Consider the following 15,221-nt stretch of genomic DNA (forward strand, 5'->3'; position numbering starts at 1 on the left):
AAGTTTTCCATTGTGGATGAAGGTCAGGAGACTAAACACACACAGAACTTGGAAATTACCACTGGGCTATTATGTTACGATCCAGGACAGCGCCCTGTCCTATTTTAATTGAAGACAAATGTGGCGAAGATAAAGAAGAAAGGAAAGGGCAGACGTGGCCTGTATTTTCTGATAACGTCGCCAAATCGGAAATTTCAGGAAACTGTGGATGGCATGCCCCTTTTGTGTATGTCTGGGTTTCTGGTGGACTTGCATTGTAAGAGTTAACTGATAAGTGGACGCCTGCAAACCAGCCGGCCGCAGTGCTCTGTGGAGCTTTGGCCGTGGATTTCTTCCCACCATGCTGTCTGTTTAATTCTGCAGAAAACTGCATGAAAATACACGTGCTCTGAATAATATCTGTGCATACAGGACACGAACTGAGAGGCGTTTAAAGGACTCGGTTCCAAAAATATTTTTTTCTTCACCAACTTGCAGGGGGCTTGGTTTTCTCATTTTATACTTTTACATCAAATCATTGAAGCTCATTGCAGAATGCAAGTGTGGGTCCCTTCGGTTGGGATTGTTCTCCAGCGTCCACCTCAGCTCAGTGTCTCTGACGAGCTGGCCAGACCTAGCAGGACTGGGAGGTGCTGGAACTGGAGCTGGTGAGTTTTGATTCTGTGCCAACCGAGAGGAGAGGCCCGGGAAGCCGGCCACATAAGCTGGTGGGCAGGCAGCTGGATACTGTAGTGGAGGCCCTTGGCACCCGGTGGCAGCGTGTACAGAAAGGTAGCAGGGCGACACGGAAGGTGAAGTTCGCAGTTATGCGTGGCTTTGCCAGTGAGAACCAGTGCAGAGATTGATAGTCATGCATGAGAAGATTTCACTTGGAGGGGAGGCTCTTGTGCTAAAACAAAAGCAAGGAGCCAATGGCCACAGCTCCACAGGTTCTTTTTTTTGTTACTGTTGTTTTATTCAGTGAGAAGAGGGGAGGCAGAGAGACAGACCTCGCATACTCCCCCACAAGGATCCACTCGGCATGCCCACTAGGAGGTGATGCTCTGCCCATCTGGGGCTGTTGCTCCATTGCAACAACAGCTCTTTTTAGTGCCTGCAGCAGAGGCTATGGAGCCATCCTCAGCACCCATGGCCAACTTGCTCCAATCAAGCCATGGCTGCGGGGGGGGGGGGGGGAGACAGAAAGAGAGAGGGAGGGAGGGAAGCGAAAGGGGTGGGGTGGAGAAGCAGATGGGTGCCTCTCCTGTGTGCCCTGACCGGGAATTGAACCCAGGACTTCCACACTCCAGGGTGATACTCTACCTCTGAGCTAACCAGCCAGGGCCTGTACCGGTTTTGAATCAGTATCCTAGAAGAATGCAACCGAAGACAGGCCCTCCCCAGCCAGAGTGGCTCTACGGGAGTGGGGGTGACACCAGGTGGGGGTACACAGAAGGCAAGAAAGCGTTGAAGAGAGCAAAAGTGACAATTGCCCAGTTTCTTCTAGGAGAGAACTCTCCCAGTGCCTCTATTCATGAGCCTTCTGTGACACATTTGTTCATTGTTGGTGCAGGCGTCAGAGCTGAAGAATGTTCCGTTCCCACCTGCGCAGCCCCGGGTCAGTCTGACCGACTCAGACTCGGGTGTGGCCCAGGAGGTGTAGGTGAGAGACGGTGTTTAGAATATTTTGCATCCCAGCAACAGACCACTGCTGTGGTTGGTGAATCGAGGCCCATTCTTTGCCCTCTGTGGTTTGGTCTTCCCTTATCTGTAGGATACCAATTTTAATAATTGTAATAAGTAACATTTCTCTGGTTTTCCACCCCTCCTTACTGTGGAGATACGCATCTGAATGAGGAGGACTCCAACTCCATCCCTCTCTCCCCTCCCACCCTCGTTACTCCTCACAAAACTGAGTTCTGAAATGTGGCCACTTAGTGTTGACACATGAAGAGCCACCACCTGAGGGAACAGAGCTTGAGCAAGACTCCTAGGACCCTCCAGACCTAACCCCACTGCCCATCCCTGTGCGTCAAAGAAAATCCTCCAGTTCCCTGGGGGTGTTGACCTGCAGACTCGATCACCTCCCGGGCACTGTGGGAATCAGGCCAAGTGCCGCCTGTTTCCGGGGAGACTGTCGCTAAGGGCTCCAGGCCCCAGGGCTGAACCTGTGCCCCTGGCCAGGTAACAGGGCCGGCTGCAGGGTATTCATTACTGGGGCCTGAGGAAACCCTGTGACTCCAGAGCATTTCCACCTGGACCCCTCCCAACATTACAGCCCAACCCTCGGGGAGACCCCTGATTTCCTAAGCCTGTAAGAATTGTCTTCCCTGCACGCCCCTTCTGTCTTCTTTTGGAACTTCTAGAAGAGTCATGCAAGAGATTTTTGCCATTGGAAATCTCGTAGCTGGACACAGGGCTCCCATATTAGTGATGGCTACGTCACATTAAAGAGCGGCTCTCAGTTGATACATGAGGTTCATGAAACTCAGGAGGCTGAAGTAATTATGGAATACAGGAGTAGCCGTTAGACGCACTGGTTCTGTTCTGGGTTGGTGCCTGGCCTGTTAATTTTATGGAGAAACTCTTAATATTGGCTAAAACAATTTAATTAGAAAAGTCATTGACTTCTGCACTTCATGCTAGTGAAATGTTTTCATTTGCTTACTGGAAAAGCTTGTGCCTATGATATTAAGTTGCTTTGAAAAATTAAACAAAATGTTTTAGAAAAATCTGAGTGTTAGGCCCTGGCTAGTTTGCTCAGTTGGTTAGAGCATTGTCCCAAAACACCAAGGTTGCGGGTTCTGTCCTCGTCCAGGGCACATCCGGGAAATGACCTATGAATGTATAAATAAGTGGAACAACAAGTGAATGTTTCTCTCTCTCTCTCCCCCTTCCCTTTTCTCTTTAAAAAAAAAATCTGGTAGAAAAACGAGATAAACAGGTAACCGAAGGGTGGCCACTTTAAATGTAAATATTTAAGAAAAATTTGTTGGCGAATGCTTTTAAATTTTTACATTTTTCCTGATAATAATGAATAAAATGTGCTAACCATCCTTGATGGCTTCGAATCAGGTATTAGACTGTAGACAGGGTGTGCAGGAGTGGGTCCTCACCACACCTCCCTCTGTAGAGCATACCTGGAATGGAAGTCCTTATACCGTCTGTCGAATGGAAGTCCTTATACCGTCTGTCGAATGGAAGTCCTTATACCGTCTGTCCCTCGTCCAGCCAGCCAGACATCTCTCTATGTAGTTTCCCCTTTCTCTTTCTCCTAACAGTGAGGTAAGAATGTTTCATTATGTAACCTCCTGAACAGTGTAACAGATACCCATCTATAAAATTAACTAGGGGAACGGGATGGGAAGCAGCCCTTCTTGAAAGTTGTTCTTTTTTTATTCTCAGTAAAAACGTTTTGTATTTCTGTCTTTTTCACTTACCCTTCTCCCCCATTATCCAAGCTGTACTCCATCATCTCAGGGTCAGATTACCTTCTTTGTTACTTTGAACCTTTCTGTGTCTCTAGCCTTTTACATTCTCTAATAATGCAGCAACAGTGTTGCACCTGCGTTGTGTTTCTTGCCTGATCTCTTTCCCAGGAAGGCCAGCGGGGAGGGAAGTCTCCTTGTGAACTGTTAAGATGTGGCTGCCAAACACCAGGAAATGCAAGTAAAATTTGAGAACTACAGCATGAAAGAAACCTATTTTTATGACTTGATTTTCGGTCCCATCGAGGTGCTGGATGAAGATGCCAGGTGTCCAAGGAGTAGACATTTCACTGTTGGAAATACTGACCCTTCCCCTGGCTGGTTTCCACATGTTTCTGAAGCCTCTAAAGCCTCCTGTCTGCTATGATGTAGTTTCACTTTTTTTTCCCTTGGGAGAGGGAGGACTCATGGCTTTCCTTAGGTTCCCAAAAGGGCCCATGAAAAGGTCATGAACTCTGTTCAGGAGGACCTGCCACCTCAGTCACAGACCTGCCAGCTGCTGGGCGAGACCGGGCGCGTTCAGGGTGGTATGCCGTAGACCAGTGGTCCCCAACCTCTTTTGGGCCATGGATCGGTTTAATGTCAGAAAATATTTTCACAGACCGGCCTTTAGGGTGGGATAGCTAAATGTATCACGTGACCGAGACAAGCATCAAGAGTGAGTCTTAGACGGATGTAACAGAGGGAATCTGGTCATTTTTTAAAAATAAAACATCGTTCAGACTTAAATATAAATAAAACGGAAATAATGTAAGTTATTTATTCTTTCTTGAAGTATATGGAGGAAAGAAGAGTTTTAAATGACAGTCTCACTAAAGCTGTCAAATAAAGGGTCATCGGTAAAACCCACCAAATCAAATCCTACAGTGTATAAAAAGAATTCCACTGTGACCAAAGGGGATTTAGTCTGTGTGTATAAGGCTGTTTCAGCATTCAGAAGTCAGCAATCCACCATCATATGAACTGTTCAAAAAAAGAGTGACATGACACATGGATTAATACAGAAATAGCATTTGACAAAATCTAACACCCATTCATGATGAAAACTCTCCGCAGGTTAGGAAGAGAGGGGAACTCTCTTAACCTGATAAAGAACATCTGTAAAAAAACCTAAAAACCCAATGTAATAGACATATGTGAAGAAAAAAGGAAAAGTCATGGAAACCACTAAAGCAATATTCTTTAAGGATGATTAATGATTTAAAATTTTTTCTTTTATAGCAGTAGAATTCAGGATAAAATAGCACATACCCAGAGGTGTGTGGAGTTAAATTATTTGATGTATCAAAATAATCTGGTGAGTATGAATTCTGTTCGGCTATTTGATATTAAATCATTGTGAATTTTTTAGGTGATAATGCCATTATAGTTAGTTTTATTAGTTTTAAAGAGTCATCTTTTAGAGTTGTATGTTGGAGTATTGAGGGGGTGAAGTTATATGATATCTGGGATTTGTTTCAAAATAGTCGAAACTGGTGAAAGGAACAGGAGTGTGTAAGTCCAACAAGATTGGTCTTGTGTCACTAATTGTAGTGGTTGGGTCCTGAGTACGTGGGGTTTATTATTCTATTTTTTCCTACTTTTGTATCTTACGTAGTAAAAAAAAGACAACATTACTTGATATACAACTTGTTTGGGCACACCCCCTGGGTGGGTACTATGAAAACCAAGAAAATAACAAGTGTTGGGAGGCTGTGGAGAAGTTGGAACCCCCGAGCCCCGGTGGTGGCAATGTGCAACGGTGCAGCCGCTGTGGGAAACAATACTGGCAGGTCCTCACAGAATTAAAAATAGAATTCTCGAGTGATCCAGCAGTTCCACTCCTGGGGGCATACCCAAAAGAACCAAAAACGGTCACACAAACACGTATTTGTACAACTGTGTTCATGACATTATTTACAGTAGCTGAGAGGTGGCAGCCACCCAAGTACCTGTGACAGATGAATGTATAAACAACTGAATGCAGTACACCCATACACACAATGGAATATTATTCAGCTTTAAGAAGGTGACACATGCTATAGCATGAATGAACCTTGAGGACATTATACTAAGTGAAATAAGCCAGTCACAAAAGGACAGATACCCACGTACCAACTGTAGTTGAATAAGTTTCCTTTTCATAAAAAGAAAAAGAAAATGCCAGGAGTTTTTGTTGGCTTGCTTTTTGTTTTACACTGAACAGTATCCCTGTAGCAGAGTGCTTCTCTCTTCTGTGGAATAAAAGGGATCACCTTAGGCCTCTCCCGGGTCTGAGCCTGTGGGGATATCCGTTAGCTGTAGGTGTGTATAGGAAGAAGATGATGGGATGTTGTCATGGAATCCCTCCCGAATCTCCCTAGCTAGTTGTTCTGTTTTCATAGCTTTTTCTAAAACACTGCTTCTGCTGAAGATTAATTTATTAATAAATTAATGTCTGTTGAACGCCTGTGTGGCGGGCATAGAGTGGGCTCTTCACTCACATTATTTATAATCCTCCAGACAAAGTGTGGAAAGAGGGAGGTCCCATTCCTGACTTAGGATGCAGAAATAGGCACAGGTGGTTAAAGAATCTGCCCCAAGGTAAGTGAGGCACAGACGGTTCACCTGTTAACCAAGTTCCTTCCTTTTCTACCAAACGATGCTGTTGAAAACTTCCGACAGCCTCTTGCTCTCTGAAGAACTGAGGGTGCGCATGGGTGCAGCAGAGCGGGGTGCTCACGCTGCTGCCCCGCAGGACAGCTCGGCCCCAGCAGCACCTGCCTGTGCCCGCGTTCACCCCAGCCCTGCGCGTCCCAGAGCCAGCCAGACTCTTCTGCCGGGGCACCTTATTTGTATTTTTATTTTATTTAAATTACTCCCTCAGAAGGATATTCCTTTTAAGGATGTCCTTGGGAGACCTCCATTTGTGCTTCTGGTGGCCCCAGAGTCTATCTCAGATGCTCCCAAGCTCTCTCTTCCAGACACATGCTAGAATGTCACTTCCCCACCCTGGGGAGTCTGGGAGGGGCCATGCCACTAGTTCTGACTGAAGGGTTAGGAGCAAAAGTGAGTTGTGCCCTTGCTGGGTCCACGGTTCAGCTCCTGGGAGGGGACCCTCCAAGTGCCCCCTCTTTCAGTCTGGCAAGTGGCATGCCCACATTGGAGGGAGAGGCTTTGTGGTCTCACTGGTCTCTGCTATTTATGTTTCCAGTGCCGAGTTCCCTTCCCTGCGTTTGTAGCAACATCGTTTGAGGATGCATCTGTGTTCTCTGACGGACCCAGCACCTTGCATTTTGCTCATGCATCGGGAGCGGTACTCAGAATAGACATCAGAGTCTTTCCGTTTCTGAACAAACTGAGAGTCCCTGGTGATGCGGAGCCAAAAGGACCTTCGACATGAAGCTGATCTGAAGGCTCAGAGACGGTCTGATCTAAATAGGAGCTCGTGGTTGGGGACAGTGGTGCTTAGAGAGTCCACAAGAATGGATGTCTTTTTTATAGTTTTATTTTGGAACTATGTGAAAAATTTACTCATTTTGGGTGTTTTTGTTTTTTTGGGTGTTTTTTTGAGGGAAAAATCAGCTGGAGATTTTATATCATTTAAAGCACTTTTCTATGCATATTACCTTTTAGACAAGGGCTCTGCGAACACAGGATTTCATTCTGCTCCTTCGATAAATCAAAAGCTGGATTTTTAAATCAAAACCGGTCATTTGCAGCACACCATCAAAGGTACCTACTGCCACCTAGTGGCAGTGTTTCTTAATTGCAAACTTTTGATGGGCCGAAGTTAAACGTTGAATTTGCAAACCAAATATGTAATATTATCTAAGATTTACTGGTGAAATGCCTACAGTCACGTAGCACCTACTGTCACACTTATTATGTCATAACTGGGCCGATATGTCCAATGTATTGCAATAGATGTTCTGGAATGAGAAGGGGCACACATCAAATTTGTTTTTTTAAAAGAGTGGATGTCTCTTTGTAAATGAATTTATCAGATGAGAACTTTGGTGCTGGGTTGATGTCCGGGCTCCCACACAAAGGCTTTGGAACCACCTTGCCGGAGTCTGTGATTTACATGATCTGGACAAGGGGCCAACCTCTCCTTCGCGCACAGAGTTGGGATGTACTAGGAAGGTAGACATTTTTATAGTTAAAGTGAAGTTGACTACTATATATTCTTTTCACTTTGATCTTGAAATCGCTGGCGGTTTTATCACCACAACAACTAGCCGTGTCCTAGAGTGAACAGCGTGTGCTCCAGAGGTAGCCTAACCTTTACAGAAGGTCTGATCGCCAACTTGCCATTCCCTGATTTTAATTAATACTACACCATTCAAAATTTCTTTGATTTGGAAACGGGGAGGCAGTCAGTCTCCTGCATGCGCCCGACCAGGATCCACCCAGCATGCCCACCAGGGGGCGATACTTTGCCCATCTGGGGCATTGCTCTGTTGCCACCAGAGCCATTCTAGCGCCTGAGGCAGAGGCCATGGAGCCATCCTCAGCGCCCGGGCCAACTTTGCTCCAGTGGAGCCTTGGCTGCAGGAGGGGAAGAGAGAGACAGAGAGGAAGGAGAGGGGGAGGGGTGGAGAAGCAGATGGGCGCTTCTCCTGTGTGCCCTGGCCAGGAGTCAAACCCGGGACTCCTGCACGCCAGGCCGACGCTCTACCACTGAGCCAACCGGCCAGGGCCTCTTTGATTTTTTTAAAAAGTGATTTATACTATGGAAGAAATGAAATCAGGGGAAGACTTTCAGCACGGGTGACCTGTTCCTAGATTTATGGCTGGTCGCCTCTTGGCTTTATTTGTGGGTCCTTTTTGGATGATTACAGAAACATCAGTCACTTGCTTCCATAAATATTTTATAATGCCAATTGAATGTGATGAAATATTGAAAATATCATTTATTAAATATTTAAAAGTTCAGGCTTTGGAACTGGCCACATCTCTTTGTTCTGCTGCTGCCAGCTTCAAGGAGCAGTTTAGAAAATTAGAATATTAGGGGGAGAAATTAGAAGGACTGGAAATACCACTATCAAGTTATTTTTTGCCTTAAACCATTAGCCATTTTCTGCTGCGGGCCTTTCTGTTAGGGGAGCAGAGATACATATTTTATATGCTACTATCTTTTATACTTTCTGTGGTTCTAGCTTTTCTGCAGTTTGCTTAGTATTTTTTTTACCTCCTTACTGGGTTAGGTGAGTTCTTTTAAAGTTTAAGGAGTTTTGTGGACTCACATATTGGAATAATCTTCAGCTTCATTTGCTGTGCTTGCAATTTTATGAATAAACCTTAAATATGAAAACAAATTGGAATTGGCTGTTGCTCATAATGATACAGTATTACTAGTAAATTGAATGAATAGTGTCTGTGTTTTGAAAGGAGAGGTTGGTGACAAGTTGGAGGTTTTGAAGGGCTTTCTTTACGATCGCCTGCTCATCTATGTCACCTGTAACTCCAGGCATGTCAGGGTTTAACAGGCTCCCTGGGGAAGGTGGCGAGTTTCAGCCATGAGGACAAACACGCAGTCTGACTAGAGTTTTCATAAAAATATTACTAGCCCTGGCTAATCGGCTCAGTGGTAGGGTGTCAGCCCAGCGTGTGGAAGTCCCTGGGTCTATTCCCGGTCAGGGCACACAGGAGAAGTGCCCATCTGCTTTTCCACCCTACCCCCTCTCCTTTCTCTCTATCACTCTCTTCCCCTCCCACAGCCAAGGCTCCATTGGAGCAAAGTTGGCCGGGCGCTGAGGATGACTCCATGGCCTCTGCCTCAGGTGCTAGAATGGCTCCTGTTGCAACAGAGCAACGCCCCAGAGGGGCAGAGCATCGCCCCCTGGTGGGCATGCCGGGTGGATCCCGGTTGGGTGCATGTGGAAGTCTGTCTGTCTGCCTCCCTGCTTTTCACTTTAGAAAAATTAAAAAAAAAACCCAAAAACTTATGTTAGCTTTTTTCATTTTTTTTTAATGATGAATTAATAAATATGAAAACTTATCTTGGTTTTAGTTTCCAATACAGTGAATACTGAGAGGTCGGTAGGCAGGTGGATGGATGGAGCCCACCCACATAAACACAAGCTGTCTGGGCCCTCAGTAGCGTTCTGGTGTGAACAGCTCTGTTTAGGTCACATTCATCCAGCTGCTGTGTGAATAGGTCCAGGACAAAAATGGGCTTGGCCTCGTGACTCTCGTCATAAATAGTAGGCGAGCAGCAGAGATGACAAGAAGAGGCTGTGTCTGGGTTTTGTGCGTGTGGAGTTTTAAATGCAGTAAGTAAGTGTAATGAAATTTCCCATCGTAACCACCCTAAGTGTACAGTTCAGTAGCGTTAAGTACATTTGTTCATGTTGTTGTGCAGCCATCCCGAGAACTCTTCTCATCTAGCCAAACTGAAACTGTATCCCTTAAACTAGCCCTGTGGGTCTGGATGGACGCAGAAAGTGCGGTCTGCTGTGGGTTCGGATGTGGCGTGCACAGATGTCTGGCGGATGTGTCACTGATTAGAGAGCTGGTAGCTTGTTTCCCGCCCAGACGGCGGCCTTCCCGTGCCCAGGAGCACGCTGCTCCTCAGTGCACTGCTTCGTGAGCGCAGGTGAGGTCCAGGTGCTTCTCATCACGTTCTCTCCTTCCATAATGACCATCACAAGTGGCAGAAAGCAGTGTCCCGTCATGGTGACCTCGTGTCAGAGACGGTTAAACATTTACATTTAGCTTCAGAGGCTTTTGGATTGATTTGCACTCACGGGAAGGAGTCTGAGTAGTTCATTCGACAAACAAGCACCGCCTACTTGGAAATAAAATTGCGTAGCCTTCCTTGTGATCAGGTCGGCTAAGTGGAGGTGCCCTGTGGTTAGCACGTGCCCTGAGGTGTGGCGCGAGCTGCTAACACTTGAGGTGAGAGCAGAAAGGAAAAGAAGTCCCGGCTCTGTGCGGAGCCCACCGGGCACCTGTGGAGCTGGGTGCCAGGGAAGGAAGTGTGGTGGCCGTCAGGGACAGGCCCAGGCCCAGGCCCAGGCCCGGGCGAGATGGAAGGGATTGGAACTAGATGTTGATTGTACCAGGTATGCGCCGGCCAGAACAGCTCAGTTCTTACCTTAAATACAAAAGTAGCCGTTATAGTGCCTGGTCTGGAAGGAGACCATTGCTTCTCCAGTTATGGCCGCAGCAGCCCTCTGGGGAGGGTGGGGAAGCCTGGTTCACAAACCGGCTTGTTGAGATCGAGTTCGGTTGTGTGCTCAAGGTCACCCAGAGAATAGAGGTCAAGGGGGCTCAAACCTGACCTGAGTCAGCCTGACTCCACAGGAGGGTATTTTTTTTTGTTTAATTTTTCATTGAATTCAATGGGGTGACGTTGATAATTAAAATTATTCAGGTTTCAGGTACACAGTTCCACAATACATCTTCTGTCTATAGCATTGTGTTCATCTTCCCAAGTCAAGAGTGAGTTATTCTTTTTTATTTTTTTAAGATTTTATTTATTGATTTGAAAGAGAGAGAAGTGGGGGGAGGAGCGGGAAGCATCAACTCATAGTTGGCTTCTCATACGTGCTTTGACCGGGCAAGCCCCGGGCCTCGAACTGGTGACTCAGTGCTCCAGGTCGACACTCTGTCTACTGCACTTCCACAGGTCAGGCAAAGTGGGTTATTCTTTAACACTGTTTTCCGTCAGCTCTTTTAGGAAATTTGCATTTTGTTATTTTATTTTAATACCTTATATATTTGTAATTTTTTTTAAATTTTTTTTAAATTTATTCATTTTTAGAGAGGAGAGAGAGAGGGAGAGAGAGAGACAGAGAGAGAGAAGGGGGGAGGAGCTGGAAGCTTCAACTCCCATATGTGCCTTGACTAGGCAAGCCCAGGGTTTCGAACTGGCGACCTCAGCATTTCCAGGTCGACGCTTTATCCACTGTGCCAACACAGGTCAGGCTATATTTGTAATTTTATATTCATAAAATTATCTACTTTGCATCTCTGTTTTACATTTTTGTTTGTAATGCTAATTTTAAATGAGTAATAATGTATTGTCATAAAGAAATAACGTTTTATCTTTGTAACTTTTCTGTATAGGGCTGAAAACAGTTTGAGTTTGTCTACTTGCCATCATTCTTCTTTCAGCTTCTAGAGTGGGATCTGATTTCTTCCCCAGGCTCAGATAGTTTCTCCATTACTTACTCTAGAATTTAGAATTTCATCCCATTTGGGTCTTGACACCAAACTCTGCAACAAATAAATGCAAGTGTTGCCTCCCAGACCAGTCAGAGTTTTATTACTTTTAATAACAAACATATGCCTTCGAAAGCCGTTGAGTTTAAAATAATCATTCTAACCTGCTGTGTTTTCTCTCTCTCCCTTTAAACACAGCTAACAAGCACAAGCCGTGGCTGGAGCCCACCTACCACGGCATAGTGACAGAAAATGACAACGCCGTGCTCCTCGACCCGCCACTGATTGCCCTGGACAAAGACGCCCCGCTGCGCTTCGCAGGTATGGGCGTGGTTCCCACCCGCTCTCGGTACACTCGCTTGCACCGGGTGGGAAGCGTCAGGATCACGTCTCACCTTCTCTCAAAGTGTCTTGCTGGCTAAGGGTAGATTGTGGCTCCTGGGCCCCCTATGTTTTCCTTGTTAATTTTAGTAGTGGGAGCACCTGACCAAAAGCCTGTACTTGTGGTTGAAAAGCAAAATATTTCATTGCATCCTTTTACACCTTGTCTTGATGACATCAGACTGGTAACACCTAGGCCAGTGGGTCTCAAATGTAATCACGCACACAGCGCGCGCCTGTGGGTCATGTTAAAATGTGGATTTGGATACAGAGGGTCAGGGAGGACCTGAGATTCTGGCCCTTTAATCCTCTTGCAGGTGCTGCTAGTCTGTGAGGGGCAAGGAGCTGGATAATTACAGCTCAGGGTCTTCCTTGCACGACCTCGGTTATAGTTACCTGAAAAAGAGTATTTGAAAATGTTGAGTCCCTCTTTATAGAGAAGTCCTTTGGTGTAGATTTTACTTTGAATACATTTTTAAAGCGGAGGCTATTTCATGCGATTGCCACCTGGCTGTAGCGAGAAATCCGGGATTGCTTGGAGATTTGCTGCTCTGCTAACATTTAATAGCATTCTGCACATCAGAGCAGTTCTTACCTTAGTCGTGTCCATAGTAACTTCCTCGACTGGTGGAGAAATGTGCCATGTCATCCTTTCTTTGCCTGAGAGTCACAGTAGACATTGTGAAGTCGGGTTTTAAAAAGTAGTTGTCGGCCCTGGCCGGTTGGCTCAGCGGTAGAGCGTCGGCCTGGCGTGCAGGGGACCCGGGTTCGATTCCTGGCCAGGGCACATGGGAGAGGCGTCCATTTGCTTCTCCACCCCACCCCCCCTTCCTCTCTGTCTCTCTCTTCCTCTCCCGCAGCCAAGGCTCCATTGGAGCAAAGAATGCCCGGGCGCTGGGGATGGCTCCTTGGCCTCTGCCCCAGGCGCTAGAGTGGCTCTGGTCACGGCAGAGTGACGCCCCGGAGGGGCAGAGCATCGCCCCCTGGTGGGCAGAGCGTAGCCCCTGGTGGGCGTGCCGGGTGGATCCCGGTCGGGCGCATGCAGGAGTCTGTCTGACTGTCTCTCCCCGTTTCTAGCTGCAGAAAAATACAAAAAAATAAATAAATAAAAAGTAGTTGTCACGTGATATTTTTCCAGGACACAAGTTCTCATGTGAGTGTACTATCTGCCTAGTGACCAGTGAGAAAAATTCAGTTAACTTGTATGGATCAGATGGTACGTTAATCTTACTGTGTTTAAACTGAGGGAGATGAACGTGCTTCTGAAAGTCTATTTAAACAATAAATTTGTTCTTCGTTCTCTTCAAGTGCCACATCCCATGTTCAGGAAAGTAACATGGGGACCCGCCACGCTGTTTGAGTCAGTGGTGGACACAGACCTTCTTTCCCATGGTTTTGCTTGTTTATGGGTTGTTAGAAACCCGATTAGATGGACAATAGAGGAAGCACTCTGTGCTGTGGACACACACGTAGCATTTGTCCAGTAGCTGTGAGTTTCTTGTCTGGTCCCTCCCCCCTCCCCGAATTTGAAATAATTTTTTTAGCATTTTTAGCATTGCATATCAGTTTTCTCTGGAACTAAGTAAGTAGATGTTTGAGCGTTTGTGTGTTTGCACAAAACACACACCCCTTGCAAGCCCTATTTAGTTACTAATATACGTTCCTCTTTATGAGAGTGACCGTTCCGTGCTGTGTAAATAACTCGACTAGGATTTTATCTAGCTTATGTTTTTGAGCAGACTTACACATTCCTGACATTTCATGCATTTTTAGGAGATGATTGCAGTCAGTTCTGTATCGTCCCTCAGGACTCTCCTTGCTCTGAAGTGTCAGCTGTGTGTGTGGTCCTGTGGTTTGTACTTAGACTGGCACCTGGGACTGGTTGATGCTCCATCGGTATCGTAGGAGGGACGCGTGAGTTTGCCTGAGATCACACAGCTCCTCAGCGATAAGACTGCTTTCCCACCGGGCAGTTCGACTCCAGCCTCCACTCGGAGGTTTCCTGTGTGGGCTCTCCTGACGTCATCTTTGAAACATCCTGGGTCTCAGTCTTACCCCACCACAGGAATGTGCACGGAACCACCGGAGATTACTTGTCGGGCTTCTGAAATAAATACATGGTGATGTTGGCAGCTTAGTCACCAAAGTACGCTGTACATTGTCACGACTGAGACATTTGTGTTGAACGCACAGAGTCTAGTCCAGAGTGTTTTCTTGGGGTGAAATAAGAAAGTAAAGTCTGGTATTTGTCAAGTAGTTTTGGAAATTAAAATGTCTAAATTCCTTGTTCAACCCCTTTCCTTAATCTGCTAAAAGCCGGCGTGGAGGTGGGTAAGCAGTTGTGTTGTCTGTTTTGTGTATTTGGTGGTGAGTTAAAAGCTTGAACCCCTGACACACGCCTCTTGTCTTTTGGACGGCCTGCGTCTGATGCTGAGCGCCCACCTTGTCACCCCCCTTAGGCTCTTCCTCTTATGGGTGGTCTCACTCCTGCACCCTCGTCCTGCTGTCCCAGACCGAATGCAGGGATTTCACACGATCAGTTCAAGTTACAGTCGAAGTCGAGACCCAAAGAAACTTCAGAGTAAAGAATGGGAACTTTATTGTCTTTGCTGTTTTTTTTTTTCTTTTTTTTTTTATTTTTTTCCTTCTTTTTTTTTTTTTTTTGTTTTTTTTTTTTTTTTTGTATTTTTCTGAAGCTGGAAACAGGGAGAAACAGTCAGACAGACTCCCGCATGCGCCCGACCGGGATCCACCCGGCACGCCCACCAGGGGGCGATGCTCTGCCCATCCTGGGCGTCGCCATGTTGCGACCAGAGCCACTCCAGCGCCTGAGGCAGAGGCCACAGAGCCATCCCCAGCGCCCGGGCCATCTTTGCTCCAATGGAGCCTTGGCTGCGGGAGGGGAAGAGAGAGACAGAGAGGAAGGCGCGGCGGAGGGGTGGAGAAGCAAATAGGCGCTTCTCCTGTGTGCCCTGGCCGGGAATCGAACCCGGGTCCTCCGCACGCTAGGCCGACGCTCTACCGCTGAGCCAACCGGCCAGGGCCCTTGTCTTTGCTGTTTAATTGCAACCAACTCAGCTTTGTGACTCTGATCTCCATATTCTTTGAAATTGATGAGACTCAAGCCCTGGGTGAATGCTGCACACACACACACACACACACACACACACACACACACCCAGTGTTGCCTCTTTAGCCTCTGCCAGGGACTGACGTTGGGATTGTGGCACTGAGTTGGGTGTA

The 15,221-nt window shown here is 46.6% G+C and overlaps 1 protein-coding gene across 4 annotated transcripts in view; it reads left to right on the forward strand.

Annotated features, from left to right (window-relative positions):
- The window catches only part of CLSTN1 (calsyntenin 1), a 68,868-nt gene that overhangs the window by 22,691 nt on the left and 30,956 nt on the right, over positions 1-15,221 (forward strand). For all 4 annotated transcript variants that reach the window (XM_066270508.1, XM_066270510.1, XM_066270511.1 and 1 more), the window contains exon 2: positions 11,796-11,918. In XM_066270508.1, the coding sequence (XP_066126605.1) occupies positions 11,796-11,918 (123 nt within the window). The remainder of the gene's footprint in view (positions 1-11,795; positions 11,919-15,221) is intronic.

This window comes from Saccopteryx bilineata, chromosome 3 (assembly GCF_036850765.1).
Source record: "Saccopteryx bilineata isolate mSacBil1 chromosome 3, mSacBil1_pri_phased_curated, whole genome shotgun sequence".
Lineage (NCBI taxonomy): Eukaryota > Metazoa > Chordata > Mammalia > Chiroptera > Emballonuridae > Saccopteryx > Saccopteryx bilineata.